Source organism: Brachycentrus maculatus, unplaced genomic scaffold (genome assembly GCF_059751285.1).
Source record: "Brachycentrus maculatus isolate JH-2025_06_01 unplaced genomic scaffold, ASM5975128v1 h1tg000037l, whole genome shotgun sequence".
Lineage (NCBI taxonomy): Eukaryota > Metazoa > Arthropoda > Insecta > Trichoptera > Brachycentridae > Brachycentrus > Brachycentrus maculatus.
In genome coordinates, this window is record NW_028280791.1 from 1,039,856 (window position 1) to 1,055,205 (window position 15,350).

At 35.7% G+C, this 15,350-nt stretch overlaps 1 protein-coding gene and 2 non-coding genes across 14 annotated transcripts; all 3 read right to left on the bottom strand.

Moving 5' to 3' along the window:
• Positions 1–25: 25 nt before the first annotated feature.
• Positions 26–13,658, bottom strand: LOC148312641 (uncharacterized). 12 transcript variants are annotated; one of them, XM_088275881.1, is made up of 13 exons: positions 13,617–13,658; positions 12,957–13,064; positions 11,243–11,427; positions 8,987–9,097; positions 8,805–8,902; positions 8,325–8,488; positions 7,565–7,799; positions 6,990–7,066; positions 5,944–6,139; positions 3,628–3,736; positions 2,452–2,500; positions 1,606–1,877; positions 26–1,232 (listed from the first exon to the last, which is right to left on the bottom strand). In XM_088275881.1, exons 1-13 carry the CDS (start codon positions 13,627–13,629, stop codon positions 1,161–1,163), a joined length of 1,689 nt encoding a protein of 562 aa, XP_088132007.1. In that variant the 5' UTR covers positions 13,630–13,658; the 3' UTR covers positions 26–1,160. The 12 variants fall into 12 exon arrangements, with proteins under 12 accessions (XP_088132007.1, XP_088131994.1, XP_088131982.1 ...); XM_088275868.1 differs by having other exon boundaries at positions 5,944–6,145; XM_088275856.1 differs by having other exon boundaries at positions 5,944–6,154.
• On the bottom strand, positions 7,910–8,206 carry LOC148312642 (Nuclear RNase P). The gene has a single exon (XR_015839097.1).
• Positions 12,319–12,596, bottom strand: LOC148312643 (Nuclear RNase P). Its single transcript, XR_015839098.1, has one exon.
• Positions 13,659–15,350: the final 1,692 nt, after the last annotated feature.

Here is a 15,350-nt window from a genome sequence, read left to right on the forward strand (position 1 = left end):
ATAATGAAGAAAAAAACTATAAATGTTATGCATTTTCATTTTATTACATTCACAGCATTAAATTCTGAACAATGATATAAATTTGTTCATGTGCTATTTATTCCTGTTGTTTTAAACAGACAGGATTGTTTTTAAGAAATAAATGTATGGAAAGGATAACACATATTGACCATTTGTTATGTAGAATAACTGTTTATTAATTTTTATAATGATACAATTTAAAAATTTAAAAAAAAAACCTTCCCACTGTTTATTTGGTATAAACATTACCAATTCAATGTAAAAATTGTGTGGAAAAATTTAATTTAGATTTAAAAATCATACCTACAATTTATTATACAATCCCACCCATTATCTTGTAAGAAAATTTAGTAAGCAATATTTTATGTATAAATATGTAAATTTATAGGTAATAACATATGTATTCTCTTTCTCCACTCGCTAAACTGAATTGGGTCAAAGAAAGTCAAGCCGAAGGAGAATACAGGACATATTGGCAAACAAAATAGGTTAACAATATACACAACATAAACAATGACATCCACATACCATAAATAATAGAAAAAAACAATCTACCATAGATATTTTGTGACAAATTTATACATTCCATTTAATATAGGGATTGTCACGTGGTATTGCCTAGGCATTACATAATAATAACATATTTTACTCTCTCAGAGTGAATATTACAAAAATATTCAGCCAAAAAGTCCATTATTATACAAAACCAGTTGATTACAGACGCAGAAGGAAAAGACACGAGGTAATTAAAAATATGAATTATCTTCATACACAACTGCATAGAAAAAATATAAATACAATGATTGTTCATTATACACAAATCAATTCGACGTTGGCTTTATCAAAGGATGATATTAGAAAATTAGAATGGACCGCCCCAGCCGCCGAGAGCGTACGCTACATACCCGCCGGGCAGCTGGGGCGCCCCCGCAGAGTCCACAACACCACACTTCACTTGCACCACGCCCCACCACACTTGCGATACGGCACAGGCCAATTAGAATATACAGTATTTCAGAATGTACATTGTTCATCCCAATCACTTTTCCCTCTGTCCACTCAATATGCACTGCAGAGATAATTTAACCTGGGTACTGGGTACTGGCTACAGCCAGACTATTGACTTTAGGTATGCCACTCTATTCCGACACCTCCTCCGCGTCGGCCGACGCGTCTTCCAGAGAACTAAACTTGTTGGAAGCCACAAAGTTCTGAAACACAAAACATTCACATATTACTTACTCTGAGTGAATCCGTCAACTGATATGAGAAACCCATTTTCAAACATAGATAGAAGGGCTATTTCCCAACTTCCTTAATTTGTCCTTCAGTTATCAAGAACGCCGACACGGCACACATCGGCCTCTAGCGGAAGGCATCGGACCACACAATTTTACACAGTTGGGACTCCTGTAACTTTATAATATTTTATCAAAGCTATTTTCTTTAGAGTCAGGTATTTTACACGAGGAAGGTATTTTTACTAGCCTGCCTATTTTAACAGACTAGAAAAATAAACTTTTGATCTCTTGGTGAAAATGTTTTTGTGAACTAAACTGTAACTATAGTAAATGTTTGACTCACAGGAGCTTGTTGTTCTTTAGCTTTAGGTAAAGGACGATCTTCGTGATCTTTCTTTCTGACATCTTTATTATCCTCTTTGGAGTCCCTGTTGCCGCTCGTTTCCCGCTTGTCCTCCCTCGTGTCCCTTGTGTCCCTCGTGTCCCTGGAGTCTCTTGTGTCCCTGGAGTCTCTTGCGTCCCTGCCGTCCCGACTGTCCTTGCCGTCCCTGGGCGGGCGGTAGTCTCGTCCCGCTGGTCGAGAGGTACGATCGTCTCGCCTCCGATCGTCGCGATCTAAACAACAATCAAAATGCGTCCTGTAATTATCTTCCGAGTTAACGTATATGAAAAATAATATCTACACTTGACGGCTTGGTATCATACATGATAAAAATAGTGAAGGACATTGGTAACGTAAACTAAGCTAGGACACAAAATCCCGAACCCTCTTCTAGTGGAACAGGTCTGTTGACAGTCAACAGACCGCCTTCACATAAGGAGTTTTATGTGGTTTTTTCGCAGCAATGAACAAATGCTGAGAAGTTCCTGATTGACCCACACTAGATTATCCCTCCTGTTTCCAATACAGATTCTTTGCATTTAGTTAGAAGTAAAAAAATAAAACATCTTTGCATTTAGTTAGAAGAAACAAAAATCCATCTGATAATCTATAAACCTCGTACATAATAGGCAAGGTTAATAATAAATGCAATTCCCATCTAAAAAAAAAACACTTGAAGGCTGTAAAAAGGGTTAGGATTCTAACTTCTAGTACCTCTGCCATTCAACATTTATCTTAGCAATGGCCCGATAGACTTTTTAAAAAATCTTTCATTATTGATATTGAAATATAAGATATTAAGTTTACCATTTCTGCGAGGTCCTCCCCTTCGGTCATCTACATCATCGCGATCAGTCTGAAACAAAACGATTCATAGAGAAATATTATTTTTAATAAGAATATTTTATAATTTGGCAGCTATTGGATGAATGAAGATTATACTTGTCTGTACCAAACGACCATCAGCTACATAATACTAGCTATGGTGTCAGAGGGACACATTCATATAGCACAAGAGACACAAATCTCAAATTTCATTATAGATCAAATATAAAATATAATTAAACTTATTGTGCATAGAAATAGATATTAGGTACGCACCAACTAGTTAGCAATTTGTCCGAACCAACTAATTGGGAACTTAGCCGACAAGTCAATAGTCAGCGTTGGCGTTTAGCTGGCAGATTACACACTCTTAACAGTTGAACCAGAAAAAAATAAGGTTTTATTTTTCACGTAAAACCTGCTTTTTACGTTTCTCATTCCATTTGGAATTATTCCACTTTTTAAAATACAAATTTACCTAAATTTTAAGTCATCATTTTACTGCATTTTGTTCATTTTGACAAAAATAAATAAATTAATAATTGGTAGATTATGATGAAAAGCAGCTGACTTTTGTGCTTATTCGGGTAAAAGAAAATTTCTCGAAATATTACCCTCTTTTGATAAAAGCTGTTATTAACAGGAAAAAAGACCAATAAGCCAATTTTTACTTTAACCACCCTATACTCTCGGGTTATTTTCAAGCATATTTTTTATAACAGGCAAAAAAAATCACAATATTTTTCACAAAAAATTGGTAGTGTGTATCCGGACGTATTAAATATTTTTGGAACAGATAATTTTTCTCGTGCTCATGTCATACGGGTTAGTGCGGAATGGTGAAGAAAAACTGCGCATATCACATACGCTCATATGTGTAGGGCGGTTAACACACTATCTGCGGGCGGATTCGCGCTCATAATAGAGATAAACATCTCTGAAAAGAAGTGATAACATTTAACCATACTGTATACATCGATATGAGATCAAAAGATGCCGCAAAAGTCAGGCGTAAAAATAACTTACACGCAATTTACAATGTGTCGAGTGAAAAGGTAAAATTACCCTTCCCGCCCAACACCATCAGTCGAGTGAAACGGTAAAATTATCCTTCCCGCAGATAGTGTGTTAAGTAAAATATACGGAGATTGTACATACCCTTCTATCTCTCCCCCAGGCGGCCTTCTTATCGTCCCGATCTCTGCTGCTTCCCTCGCGGTACTTCTCTCCTCCCTTCTTCATTAGACGCTCCTCAATCTCTCTCTCTCTAAAACACACCAATAATTCCACGTAAAAATACTGTATGTAATCAAATCACAAATATGAAGCTCAGAGGTTCGCACACTTCACCTCAACTTTTGAAATAAAGACAAATAAACAACCTCTTAACCTGTTAACCGGGCGGGACGTATAAATACCTCAAACGTATAGGTTACGGATAGGAGATAGGAATACGTCCTTGAAATATATGTTGCGCCCTGGAATGGGCGGGAGAGACCTATGTTTTCCAACAACAAAGGTAATTAATCATCCATAAATGTCTCAATATGAATTTGTTTTTCGATTATGAATCTATTTGTTAGTAATTTTGTTTTTTCCTTTGTGATTTATATATAAATAAACAAAAAAAATACATATTTTATAATCTTTTCATTTACTTTAAGTATAAATAAAATATATGAAATCACTATCCACCAGGAGCGACGTACTTACACGTCCTAGTGAAAGAATTCGAGCCTGTTGTATGTTGCGTAATTAAAATGTGAACTCGTCGGTTAACAGGTTAATTTAGTCATCACCGAGAGTTGCATAACTTTAAACACAAAAGAAGATTGAAAAATAATCATTATTATTTTGAATACTTTGAGCAGTTAAAAAAGATGGAGGGCATTGTGTGGTATGAAGATATGAAAACCTGCCTTTGGGCAGGAAGCAATGGAAGGTGCTCGACAGATGAGAGGTTAGCTCTTAAATGAGATAAAAATGTCTGTACCAAACGACCATGCGCTACATAATACTCTAGCCATGGTGTCAGAGGGACACATTCATATAGCACAAGATAAAAATATTGAATTTCACCATAGTTCAGATATAAAAATAAGATGAAATTTATGTGCATAAACATACTTTTTTTTTAAATGTACTAAGAAAATTTTTTTTTAAATTATTTTTTTTAAAGAAAAATATTTATGAATTTAAAAATAAAATCATTTGGCAATCCCTATATTTTGTTTCTTCTTAACAGCGAATATAAGCATTAAAAATTCGGAAATCTCCATTGCCACATCGCTCACTCCTTTCAAGAACGTCATAAATCAAAATTCGACAATTTTCAGTTGTGCATGTTTTCGGAATGGCCAGAAAATGTACTATATCTTAGCAAAAGAGGCATATTTTTAACTTAATATTTACCCGCTACAGGGCAAAAAATGTTGTTTCTGCATTTTTAAGAAAATGTATTGTTTAATTATTTTTTTTTAAATAAACTAAATATTTATCGAATGGAGAAAAAACTTTCAGGTTTTACCTAAAAAATCTGTTGCACAGTAAAACGTTCAATAAGTGGCTTGATATTTATTTTTAACACATTGTGTAATATTTTTAAACTTTAAAAACGTTCTCCTGAAAAATCAGGTTTTTTGATTTATGACGTTCTTGAAAGGAGTGAGCGACATGTTTTCCCATGTTTATGCTATAATATGTAAATACGAGTGTACCCAAAACTTATACATATTAAACTGTTAGAATTTTACCCAATATACATAAAATAAATTAATATTTTACAGAAATAAAATATCGGTTCGTATGGAACGGATACTTCGTTAATGCCCTTTAGGTACAAATACAGACTTCCACTACACTATCATATCACCAACACACCTGGACCTGCCGCCCTCACCGACGAGCCCGCCCATTCCAGCCGCCCGCACACAGACGCTACTTAACCATAAGTTAGTTAAGTGTAGTATTAAGTTAAGCAGGTTGCCTTCCTAGGCGCAATGTAAGTATTAGGTAGAAATGTAAGTATACACATAGATATAAGAATAAACAAGTAAATTCACTACCTGAGTAAAATCAAGAATTAAAATCATACACCTAAGTAACTTCACTGCTAACTTAGAATCATTGAAATGTATAAACTCATGCCTCTAGCGAGATAGCGAGTGTTTTTGCCTAGAATTTTCACTCATGAATTACATGAAATTATAGTAACTTTAAACATAAAGAGTAAATCCACTCACAAGTAGGCATAGGCTATGAAACTTTTAAAGTTGAAGCCTGAGTAGGGACATGATAAACGGTGTTGCATAAGCCGTAGCTAGATTTCAGAGTCACTTGGACGTTAGGTAATTAAAAAAAAAACAGAAATAAAATATAGAAATCTCTAAGCAAATCATTTCAAGCTAAATCAGCCTGAAATAATTTGAAAACTATACCATTTAGTTGGGAGCAATATGAAATAAATAGACAAACCTGGCAGCGGTGTCCACGGGCTTGGCCGAGCCGAATATGTTGGCAGCGGGCTTGGCGGCGGGGGCCGGGCGGCGCTCCCTCTCCCCCTCGCTGCCCTCCCCCTCCGAGGTGGGCGCGGGGGCGGGGGCCGGCGCGGGCGCGTCCAGCGGGACGGTGCGCGGCTGGATCTGCAGCTTGGGGCGCGTGCGCGGCTCACCTGAAACTTCCGCATCTTCAATGCGAAATTCTAGTTATCATCCGACACAAGTGATGACCGCTAATTTGTACAAACCCTTGTACAAATTAACAGTTTCCAAGTTACGCAAGCTAGTACGCAACTACGAGTACTAGTTTGCGTAACTTGGATACTCTACCCACCTCTGCTATTCTCTTTTGGCTATATACTATTCCTCCTCCATGAAATTCTAGTTATCATACAAGTAATGACCGCTAATTTGTACAAACCCTTGTACAAATTAACAGTTTCCAAGTTACGCAAGCTAGTACGCAACTGCGAGTACTAGCTTGCGTAACTTGGATACCCTAGCCATCGCTGCTGTTCTCTTTACGCTATATACTATTTCTCCTCCATTAACTTTTCACACAGCAGTAATATAATTTACCCCGAGATTCTTCAATTGCATCATCCGTATCCTATCAAATATACAGGATCATCATAAAATAATGGCAACATTTAAAATAACTTTGTTGATTTACACTTTCATTTATGTGAAATAACAGCCGGAGCGATTTTCTGCAGCTATCTTGACAGTTACTCCGGAAATGATTGCATGTACGTGGTAAAAATATGAATCAAATTTCCTTTTTTTTTTAATTAAAAAAGTTTAGATATGCAGAAAAAAAAATGTGTAGTTTTTATGAAATTTTGTTACTAAGCTTACTGTAGCTGAGAATGGAACACGGACAAACGTACTAGTTGTATGATGGAAAATAGTAAACTTTTATTTTGAAATTTTTAGTTCTTCTCTTGATATTTTCTATTCTTCAATTGGATGTACATAATAGATTTTTCCTGTATAAGATTTTTAAAAATTCTTATTTAGTACCTCTGTCCTGATCCCTGTCTCGGTCTCTCTCGCGATCTCTGTCTCCAAATCCACGACCAAAGCCTCGATCGTTGTCTCTGTGAATAAAATAAAAAGGTTAGAAAAATCAAAATTTTCAAGTGGTACTCCGTATCAAAACAACATACTATTCTGAGATCTTACTTAACACATGACTTTAAACCAACGTATTTACAAACATTAATATACTGATAAGAATATATGACTAATATTATTCTAAACATAAAATGAAATAATGATGTTTACTAAAACTATTGGCAAATGCTATCGTTAATGTCATACGAATTTTGATAAAATATAAAGTTTTCATATTAAATGTCTTATGGAAACAAAATATTATCTACACATTAGAAGTTACGGGCTAAATGAGCGATAATAATCACGAGAAATTTTTAATATTTCTACATGAAATTAACCTGTAACGGTCTCTATTCCCAGAGTCGCCGCTTCGGTATCCTCTGTCCCTATCTCCGTCCCTGTCGTAGCCTCGATCTCTCTCTCCATCCCTCGAGAATCCCCTATCTCCATCTCTCGAGTATCCTCGGTCCCTATCGTACCCTCGGTCGCGCTCCCCGTCCCTCGAGTATCCTCTGTCCCGATCTCCGTCCCTGGAGAAGCCCCTGTCTCGGTCCCCGTCCCTGGAGTACCCCCTGTCCCGGTCGCCGCCGAAGCCCCTGTCCCGGTCGCCATGCGAGTCTCGCCCCCCGTACGCTCGGTTCTCCCTCTGGGGGGGCTCCTCCCTCGAGCGGTTGCCCTCCCTCCAGCCCCCGGGAGTGTTATCCACGGCGCTTGCTGAAAAAGTTAAAACGCCATCAATTCGACAAACCCAAATAGACAAAAGCCAATTGTTATTTAAGTAAATAAAAATATCAGAAAGAGTACATTTTTACAGAAATTCATTGTTAGCGCGAGATTAGTCCGAATTGAGTTACGTCCCGCGCCGGGCCGCGTTGCATATTAGACTCAAAGCGCTGGTTGAGAAAGGTTCCAACAAACCCGAGGCACAACTCGTTCGGTAGCCCAAAGTCACAGGTGCTATAACCTCGGGATTGGAGTTTCTGGTTCTTTCTCCCTTACTATAGTAAGACTCCCGGCTGGAGAGTGAGCGGACACAACGCCGCGACCTTTCCTCGGACCTTCCCGGGACAGAAGAGTAACTGGTACTCGAGAGTGTGTCCCTGGTGCAACATTCGCCCTAACAGTTCTTTCTGCACAAATGCTCGTAGCGATTTAGCAATAAATGCAATTCGCTTAGAAATTCATCACAGTGTTGAGGTCAGCGATGGAAATAAAATAGCGACGATGAATATTACTCACGTTCTCTATCTCTCTCGCGATCCCTGTCCCTCTCCCGATAAGAGCCACCGTCGCGCCCTCCGTCGCGCCCTCCGCCGCCGCCGCCGCCCCCGCGCCCTTCACCTTCCACGCGGGGTCCGGAGCGCCAATCTCCGGCAGTACGCTCCGGATCGTAATCACGCTCCCTGGAAAATATTACGCATATTATTTACTCGGATCACTCTTCAATTTAAGACTTAACGGCGATATATATATGCTAAATTAGTTAACTCGTAGAGAACTCGATGCATTTTATCTATAAATATATTCTAAAACACCTGCACAGTAACCTTGATGAGTAATCAGCAACTGTACAAACATTGATATCCAAATGTAAATGCTTGTTTGTTCAACTAAACAAATCTGATTCTACTGTATTTAATACAAAATTCTAAAAGCAGACTCCCTTTCGTTTATCCCGGGATAATGACGCAAACATCATTATCGATATAATGTACCTACCTCTCGCGATCATTTCTTCGCCCCCCTTGACCGCCGGCTTGTCTCCTGTCATTGTCAGACGTCGACACGTCGATGCGAATACGCCGGCCGCTCACAGTCTAAAATATTTCATTTCAAATTATGGACAGTTCATATATTGAATTCATGTTTATATAAAACTAGTTTAATAATGAATAACTTACTAGATCGGGTATGTTCATAGCCGCAACCAGACTGTCGCGGTCTTCAAAGTCTACATATCCAAAACCTCTCAGCTTTCCCTCTGATTCACGCGGCAACCGGAGATTGGACACCTGAAATGAATTATTTCTTAAATTTTCTGTGTAAGATAATGCAGCAAGTGGAGCAGTGCTAATGTATCCATACTTCGAGACCTCTTATATAGTATTTTGAACGCTTGGCACACAATATATAGCATCTTCCAACAATTTTCGAAGAGCGACAAAGATCCACAGTAAAAAAATGTTAGTTTCGGAGTAATCACATACTATATTAAGTATGCCATTTTAAAAGTTTAAATGGATAATTTATCTCAATGGCTTGTAGCTTAAATATTTGTTGTAATAAAAAATTAATGGTTTTCAAGAAAATAAGTATTTATTCATAACTACGCCATGTGGTGGAAATCTAACAGACAAACTGAAACGCGGTTATCGGGTCAAAACAATATTTATTCAAAAATATTGACCATTCAATTCCAAATCAGCATGTCATCTACGAAATGTTCTCAAAATTTAAGTTTTTTTTTTTTTTTAATATCAAAAATTATTTTAAAATCTCATTAAAAGTGTGTAAGCATTGACTAATCTTTTCTATAATCTGTGATAGCATCTAAGGTATAAAAGAATTTCTATGAATCATTTAATTAGTTTTAAAAAAAAAAAATATTTTTTATTATCTTCATATCTATAAAACAGTAATGATATGAAGAAATATTCTACGAGTTTTAGTTAATAAATTCTTCACAAATAAGATAATAATATTTAAAGGAAATAATTATACTATAAATTACAATAGTATCATGTTATCAATCAATTTAATGATATGTTTATTAAAGCACCATAACTGCAGATGAATAATAAAAATATGCTAGTTTATTCTGGAGGCAGTGACTTTATGTAACATGTTTATGAAAAAGCCTCTTGCAAACCATTTTATAAAAAAAAACTACTGTTGTTTTGTAAAATAATTTCTTAGGCATATAAAAAAAACAATACGAAACCATTAATAATAGAGTTTGGAATAAAGTAATCCCTAACAATGTTAAAGTATGAATGCAGATTTTACTGTCCGTTTAACTGACAAACTAATAATTTGTGTCACACAACATCACATTGAAAATGACAAATAGAAGTCAAAGTCATTTCAAAAAAATGTTTTCAACAAAAAATATTAACGACAGTAAATTATTATCAATTTCACTATGGAATATCATGAACCTAAATGAGGAAAGGTGTCATAAGGTATAAAAACCCATTGAAATAGTTCAAAAAAACTGAATACTTTTTTAATTTGAGTTTTACTTAGTAAATATGTACCATTATTTGTAAAAATCGATTGTGATAAGTGTTTGAATGCATTCTGTATCATTTTCAAACAATGGATAGATTTTACCACAAAGCGACTGCCGAATCGATAAAATAAAAATTTGAATAAAGTTAAGGTTGATATGTACGTGAAATGTGAAAGAGTGGAAGTGTGAACGGGTTTTTCAAAAAAGAAGATGATAATTCCTAATTCACCCTTTGCAGGTTGACATGTAAATATACGGAGGTTATCGGGCCAAATGTTGACAACCCATTGTTATTATTAAGGCATTGTGTATGTTCTTTACATCGGATGTTAAAATTCCTAGATGTTTTTTCTATATATAGGCTGAGATATGATGAGCACTATAAGGAATAAACGATACCTTAATAATAATAATTATTCTGAATTTGCCAATCACTTAATAGAAAATAATCACTCATTTCATAAAAATAAAGAACTAAATATATTGCACACATGCAATAGAGGACTTAAATTAGATTACTTAGAAATATTAGAAATCAAAAAGGCAATTAATAATAATTTACAACTAATAAATACACAAGTAAATGAATTTGCTAAAAGTCCGTTATTAAATACGTTTCCAATCACTCATCATCCCTGATCCCTTTTGACTGAGACTGCCAATCAACAAAAAAATAAAATAAAGCCACTTGAGATCTAACCTAAGCTTCTTTCCCTAACCGTCAAAATATTTTGAATATTGTTTAGTAGATAGAGTTTTAGTATTAATCAGTTTTGATAAAGAAACGGTTAGCTTCGAAACCGGTAGACATTATAATTAAGTTATAATAAAATATTTATATGATTTTAAAACAAAGTTTAATTATAAAATGGAAAATCACAAAGTTAGTGCTTCAAATATAAATTATATTTCCACTGTATTTTACCTTGAGTCCGGCAAACAGGTCGGCGATGCTCTCCTCGTCCACCTCGTAGGGCAGGTTAGAGATGTAGGCCACGTACGGAGGGTGGCGCGGCACCGTGTCTTCGTCGTACGCGCCCCCGCGGCTGGCTCGCGAGGCGGACGGCAGCACCACGGGCGCGCGGTTCCGGGTGCTCGAGAAACTCGGCTCTGCTTAAGAGACAATACATAATGATGTTTGATAATGTATTAACCGCCCTACACATACTAGGAATGTACGTGATACGCGTCGCACCATTGCGCTTACCCTGTGCTGTGGGTAGTCTCTCAAAATTCCTAGTTTATTATATATCTCTTTTTAGATATCGCTCACTCCTTTCAAGAACGTCATAAATCAAAAATCGTCAATTTTCAGTTGTGCATGTTTTCGGAATGCCCAGAAAATGTACTATATCCCAGCAAAAGAGGCATATTTTTAACTTAATATTTACCCGCTACAGGGCAGAAAGTGTTGTTTTTGCATTTTGAAGAAATGGTATTGTTTAATTATATTTTTAAATATACTAAATATTTTTCAAATGGAGAAAAAACATTCAGGTTTTACCTAAAAAGATCTGTAGCACAGTAAAAAGTTTAATAAGTGGCCATCCCAGCAAAAATGCAAAAGCAGCATATTTTTAACTTAATATTTACCCGCTACAGGGCAGAAAGTGTTGTTTTTGCATTTTGAAGAAAAGGTATTGGTTAATTATATTTTTTAATATACTAAATATTTTTCAAATGGAGAAAAAACATTCAGGTTTAACCTAAAAAGATCTGTAGCACAGTAAAAACTTTAATAAGTGGCTTGATATTTATTTTTAATACATAGTGTTATATTTTTAAACATTAAAAACATTCTCCTGAGAAATCAAGTTTTTTGATTTATGACGGTCTTGAAAGGAGTGAGCGATATCTAACACTAGACCTACTGCATATAGATGTATGTACATGTTTCTCACATACAAAGAAAGTTTCCTAGAAATCTTTCCACATTGCTACCAATTGTAAAAAATAAAAATCCCTCAGTTACAACATGTTTCAACGGCAAGGTTGCGATCCGCACCAGACTAGTCTGAATTGAGTTTTCCTATGGGAACTCGCACATTAGACTCAAACTGCCGGTCACGGGGGCTTCCAACGGCCGCGCCCCCGTCGCCTCGGCCCCGGGGGCTTCTCGGGCAGGGGGATGCGCGCCGGGGTGTCTGGTGCCCCCGCCCCCGCGACGGGCGGAGCGCCCGGCTGGGGCGGCGCGCCCGGCGCAGACCTCGGCTCAGACCTTCCCGGGGCGCAGGGGGCGACGGGCGCCCGTGCGGGGGCCCCAGGTGCGAGATTGGTGCGGGCCAGTGTTGTCGCATCATCACTGGGAAACTGAGTCGCCGGGCAACTCTGGAGTTGGAACAATCAGCAGGCGAGCATATATAAAAAGATGGAAAGCGCAAGTAGTACGGGATTCTATCTTCTATGCACCTCTGCAGCGAATCAGTGAGAAGACAAGTTAATTTTTAATAATTTCTATGACATAATGTTTAGGTCGACATGTGTAAGCCATACAATCTGCTTTACAAGTAGATGTAGGAAAGGACTGGTTTAATGTCTAGAAATATCAGATACATTCATTTTGACTTAACTAACTAAAGCTGATAGCCTTAAAACTAGAGACGTGAGATGTAGTGTGAAAGACAAAAAGCGTTATTTACCGAAGTCATCTTCTTCATCCGCCCAGTTTTTGGTAGTAAGAGTGGGCGTAGCAGCCAAGAAGTCATTGAGGGCGAGTGTCTTCCCCTTAACTTTCTTGGACTTCTTTCCTGTAAGTCGAATATAAAATAAAATTATCAGAGAAACGATTAATAAAAATATACACTACTTAGGTAGATAAGCGACAAAATATAATAACATTAAAAAAACTTAGGATTTACTGCAACGAACTATGAAAAAAATGTTTTGGTTTCGGTGATGACGCATTGACCGTTTAGTATCACCGGAAGGCTACGGGAATTTTCAGACGGACATATTCCACACCCGGGAAAAGGTATAAGACATCGTATAAAAAAACAAAAAAATTACTCCACAATTAGAAACTACCATACGTTTAAAGATTTCGGTACGAAAATATTGAATAAAAATTCCCGGGATATCCAGAAATGTGGCCACGCGGTACAAACCAGCTTATCGTACGGATAATGCCTAAATTCAAACAACTAAAAAGTAGCTAATACGACTACAATAAACCATATAAAGACCTGCAAATATGGTGTAATCGATTGAAAAAAACAATTATGTCACTTTCTCACAAAGTTATGAATTATAATCAGTTATTTTAAAAGATATTTCACGTGACAAAAAAACGTCGGACTGACCTGTGGAAGCCATGTTGAAAGGCCGCAAGCGGTGATACCACTGATAGGATAATAAATAGCACACAAAATTTCGCTCGAGACAACCTTCACCGGTAGGCACCGTAATGAATCTGAAAAGGGTAACTCACGGACAAAGGGCAGGTATACATAATTATCTGCTTATAAATGAGGTCAGGTATGAAAATATTGTCAGGTAAAGATTTTGAACATTTTCGTGCTAAGTATAATAATGTAGGTTATTTCGATAAATACCCAATGATAAAATAAGTTTTACTTATGGATTTCATAAATAAGTATGTATTAATAAATGTTCCAAAAAATATATATAAACATTTAAATATATATTTTAAATTATTATGTATTTATTTTAAATTGAATCGGCCTGTGGTCTCGCGGACTTTCACAAGTCACAATTTTTATGTCCGTGCCAACTCGTATCAACGGGATTTCGATTTTTGATAACTGTCCGCTTAGGCTTGTGAAAATAATACATTGAAAGTATTTGTGTATGTAATAAGAATATTCACTTCTTTTTAATTTTCAAAAATGGTTCTAAATAATGTGAACATGGCATAAACGATGTTAAATTAATTTGTTTTTTATGTGCACATATATATAAATGGTTCAATATAAAATAATATATTCCATACAATGTCCATAAGTACGATATTTGTTACCTATATTCGAAAATTTGATAAATTCAACTTATATAAGCTACATATTAAGAAAGAAGATCTTCATTTAAATTAAGACAGGCATTGTTCGTATGTTGAAGTAAATCAATTTTTGGGATATGGGTAAATGATGCTTCCTTCCTTATCTCATGTTAGTTTATTTAATTTATTTTCAATTTATTTCAATCTGCCTTGTTTCTAGAATCAGTATGTCTCGTTCATTGAAAAGTGTTTTTCTGTCAATATTCCTTATATCAATATCTGTAATAATGTTTATCATCAGGTAAGTTTTTCTTGTTTGCTAAATGGGCTCCGATAGAAAAGCAATAGAACCAAACATTATGTTATAAGGAACGTATACCAAGGTATTTGAAATGTTGGAGTGGTTAACTACTGATAACCTTGCCATTCTGTGATTAGCGATCAAGATATCCATCGTACAAAGATAAGGGAGAGATGGAGAAAGTAGATAATAGAGGGTTTGGAATGATGTTTACCAAAGACGGGCTAATTGATACCATGACTTAATGAGTAGGAAGACACATGAGTCATACATTGGTGAAAAGATTATATACATTGGTGTTTCAGCCTAATTACTGATGTGGTTTATATTGTTTAAGTCTGTGTTGCCATATGTATTAAAGGTACAAATTTGTGAAAGAAAGTTGAAAAAATCATTGAAAAAAATAATTAAGTATTTTAATGGTAAATATTCAAAGACCACCTTAGGAATTTCATCATGGTGTATATATTGGTTAATGAACCAGTAAATTTCATGTATATATTTATATGTATATATATATATATATATATATATATATATATATATATATATATATATATATATATATATATATATATATATATATATACATATAAATATATACATGAAATTTACTATATATTTATATATATATATATATATATATATATATATATATATATATATATATATATATATATAGGTAATTAATAATTTTCAGTCTGACAACACTGTAAAATAACCTGTCATTAATGAATAGTGTTGCAACAACGCGACAATTCCTTGTTTATAAGGAAA

Excerpts from the sequence above, each read along its gene's own strand:
- LOC148312641 (XM_088275814.1), bottom strand. Across the intron at positions 8,489-8,804 it reads CGAAGAAATGATCGCGAGAG|GGAGCGTGATTACGATCCGG; the intron begins GTAGGTACATTA and ends AATATTTTCCAG. Across the intron at positions 7,067-7,423 it reads GGGAATAGAGACCGTTACAG|AGACAACGATCGAGGCTTTG; the intron begins GTTAATTTCATG and ends TTTTATTCACAG.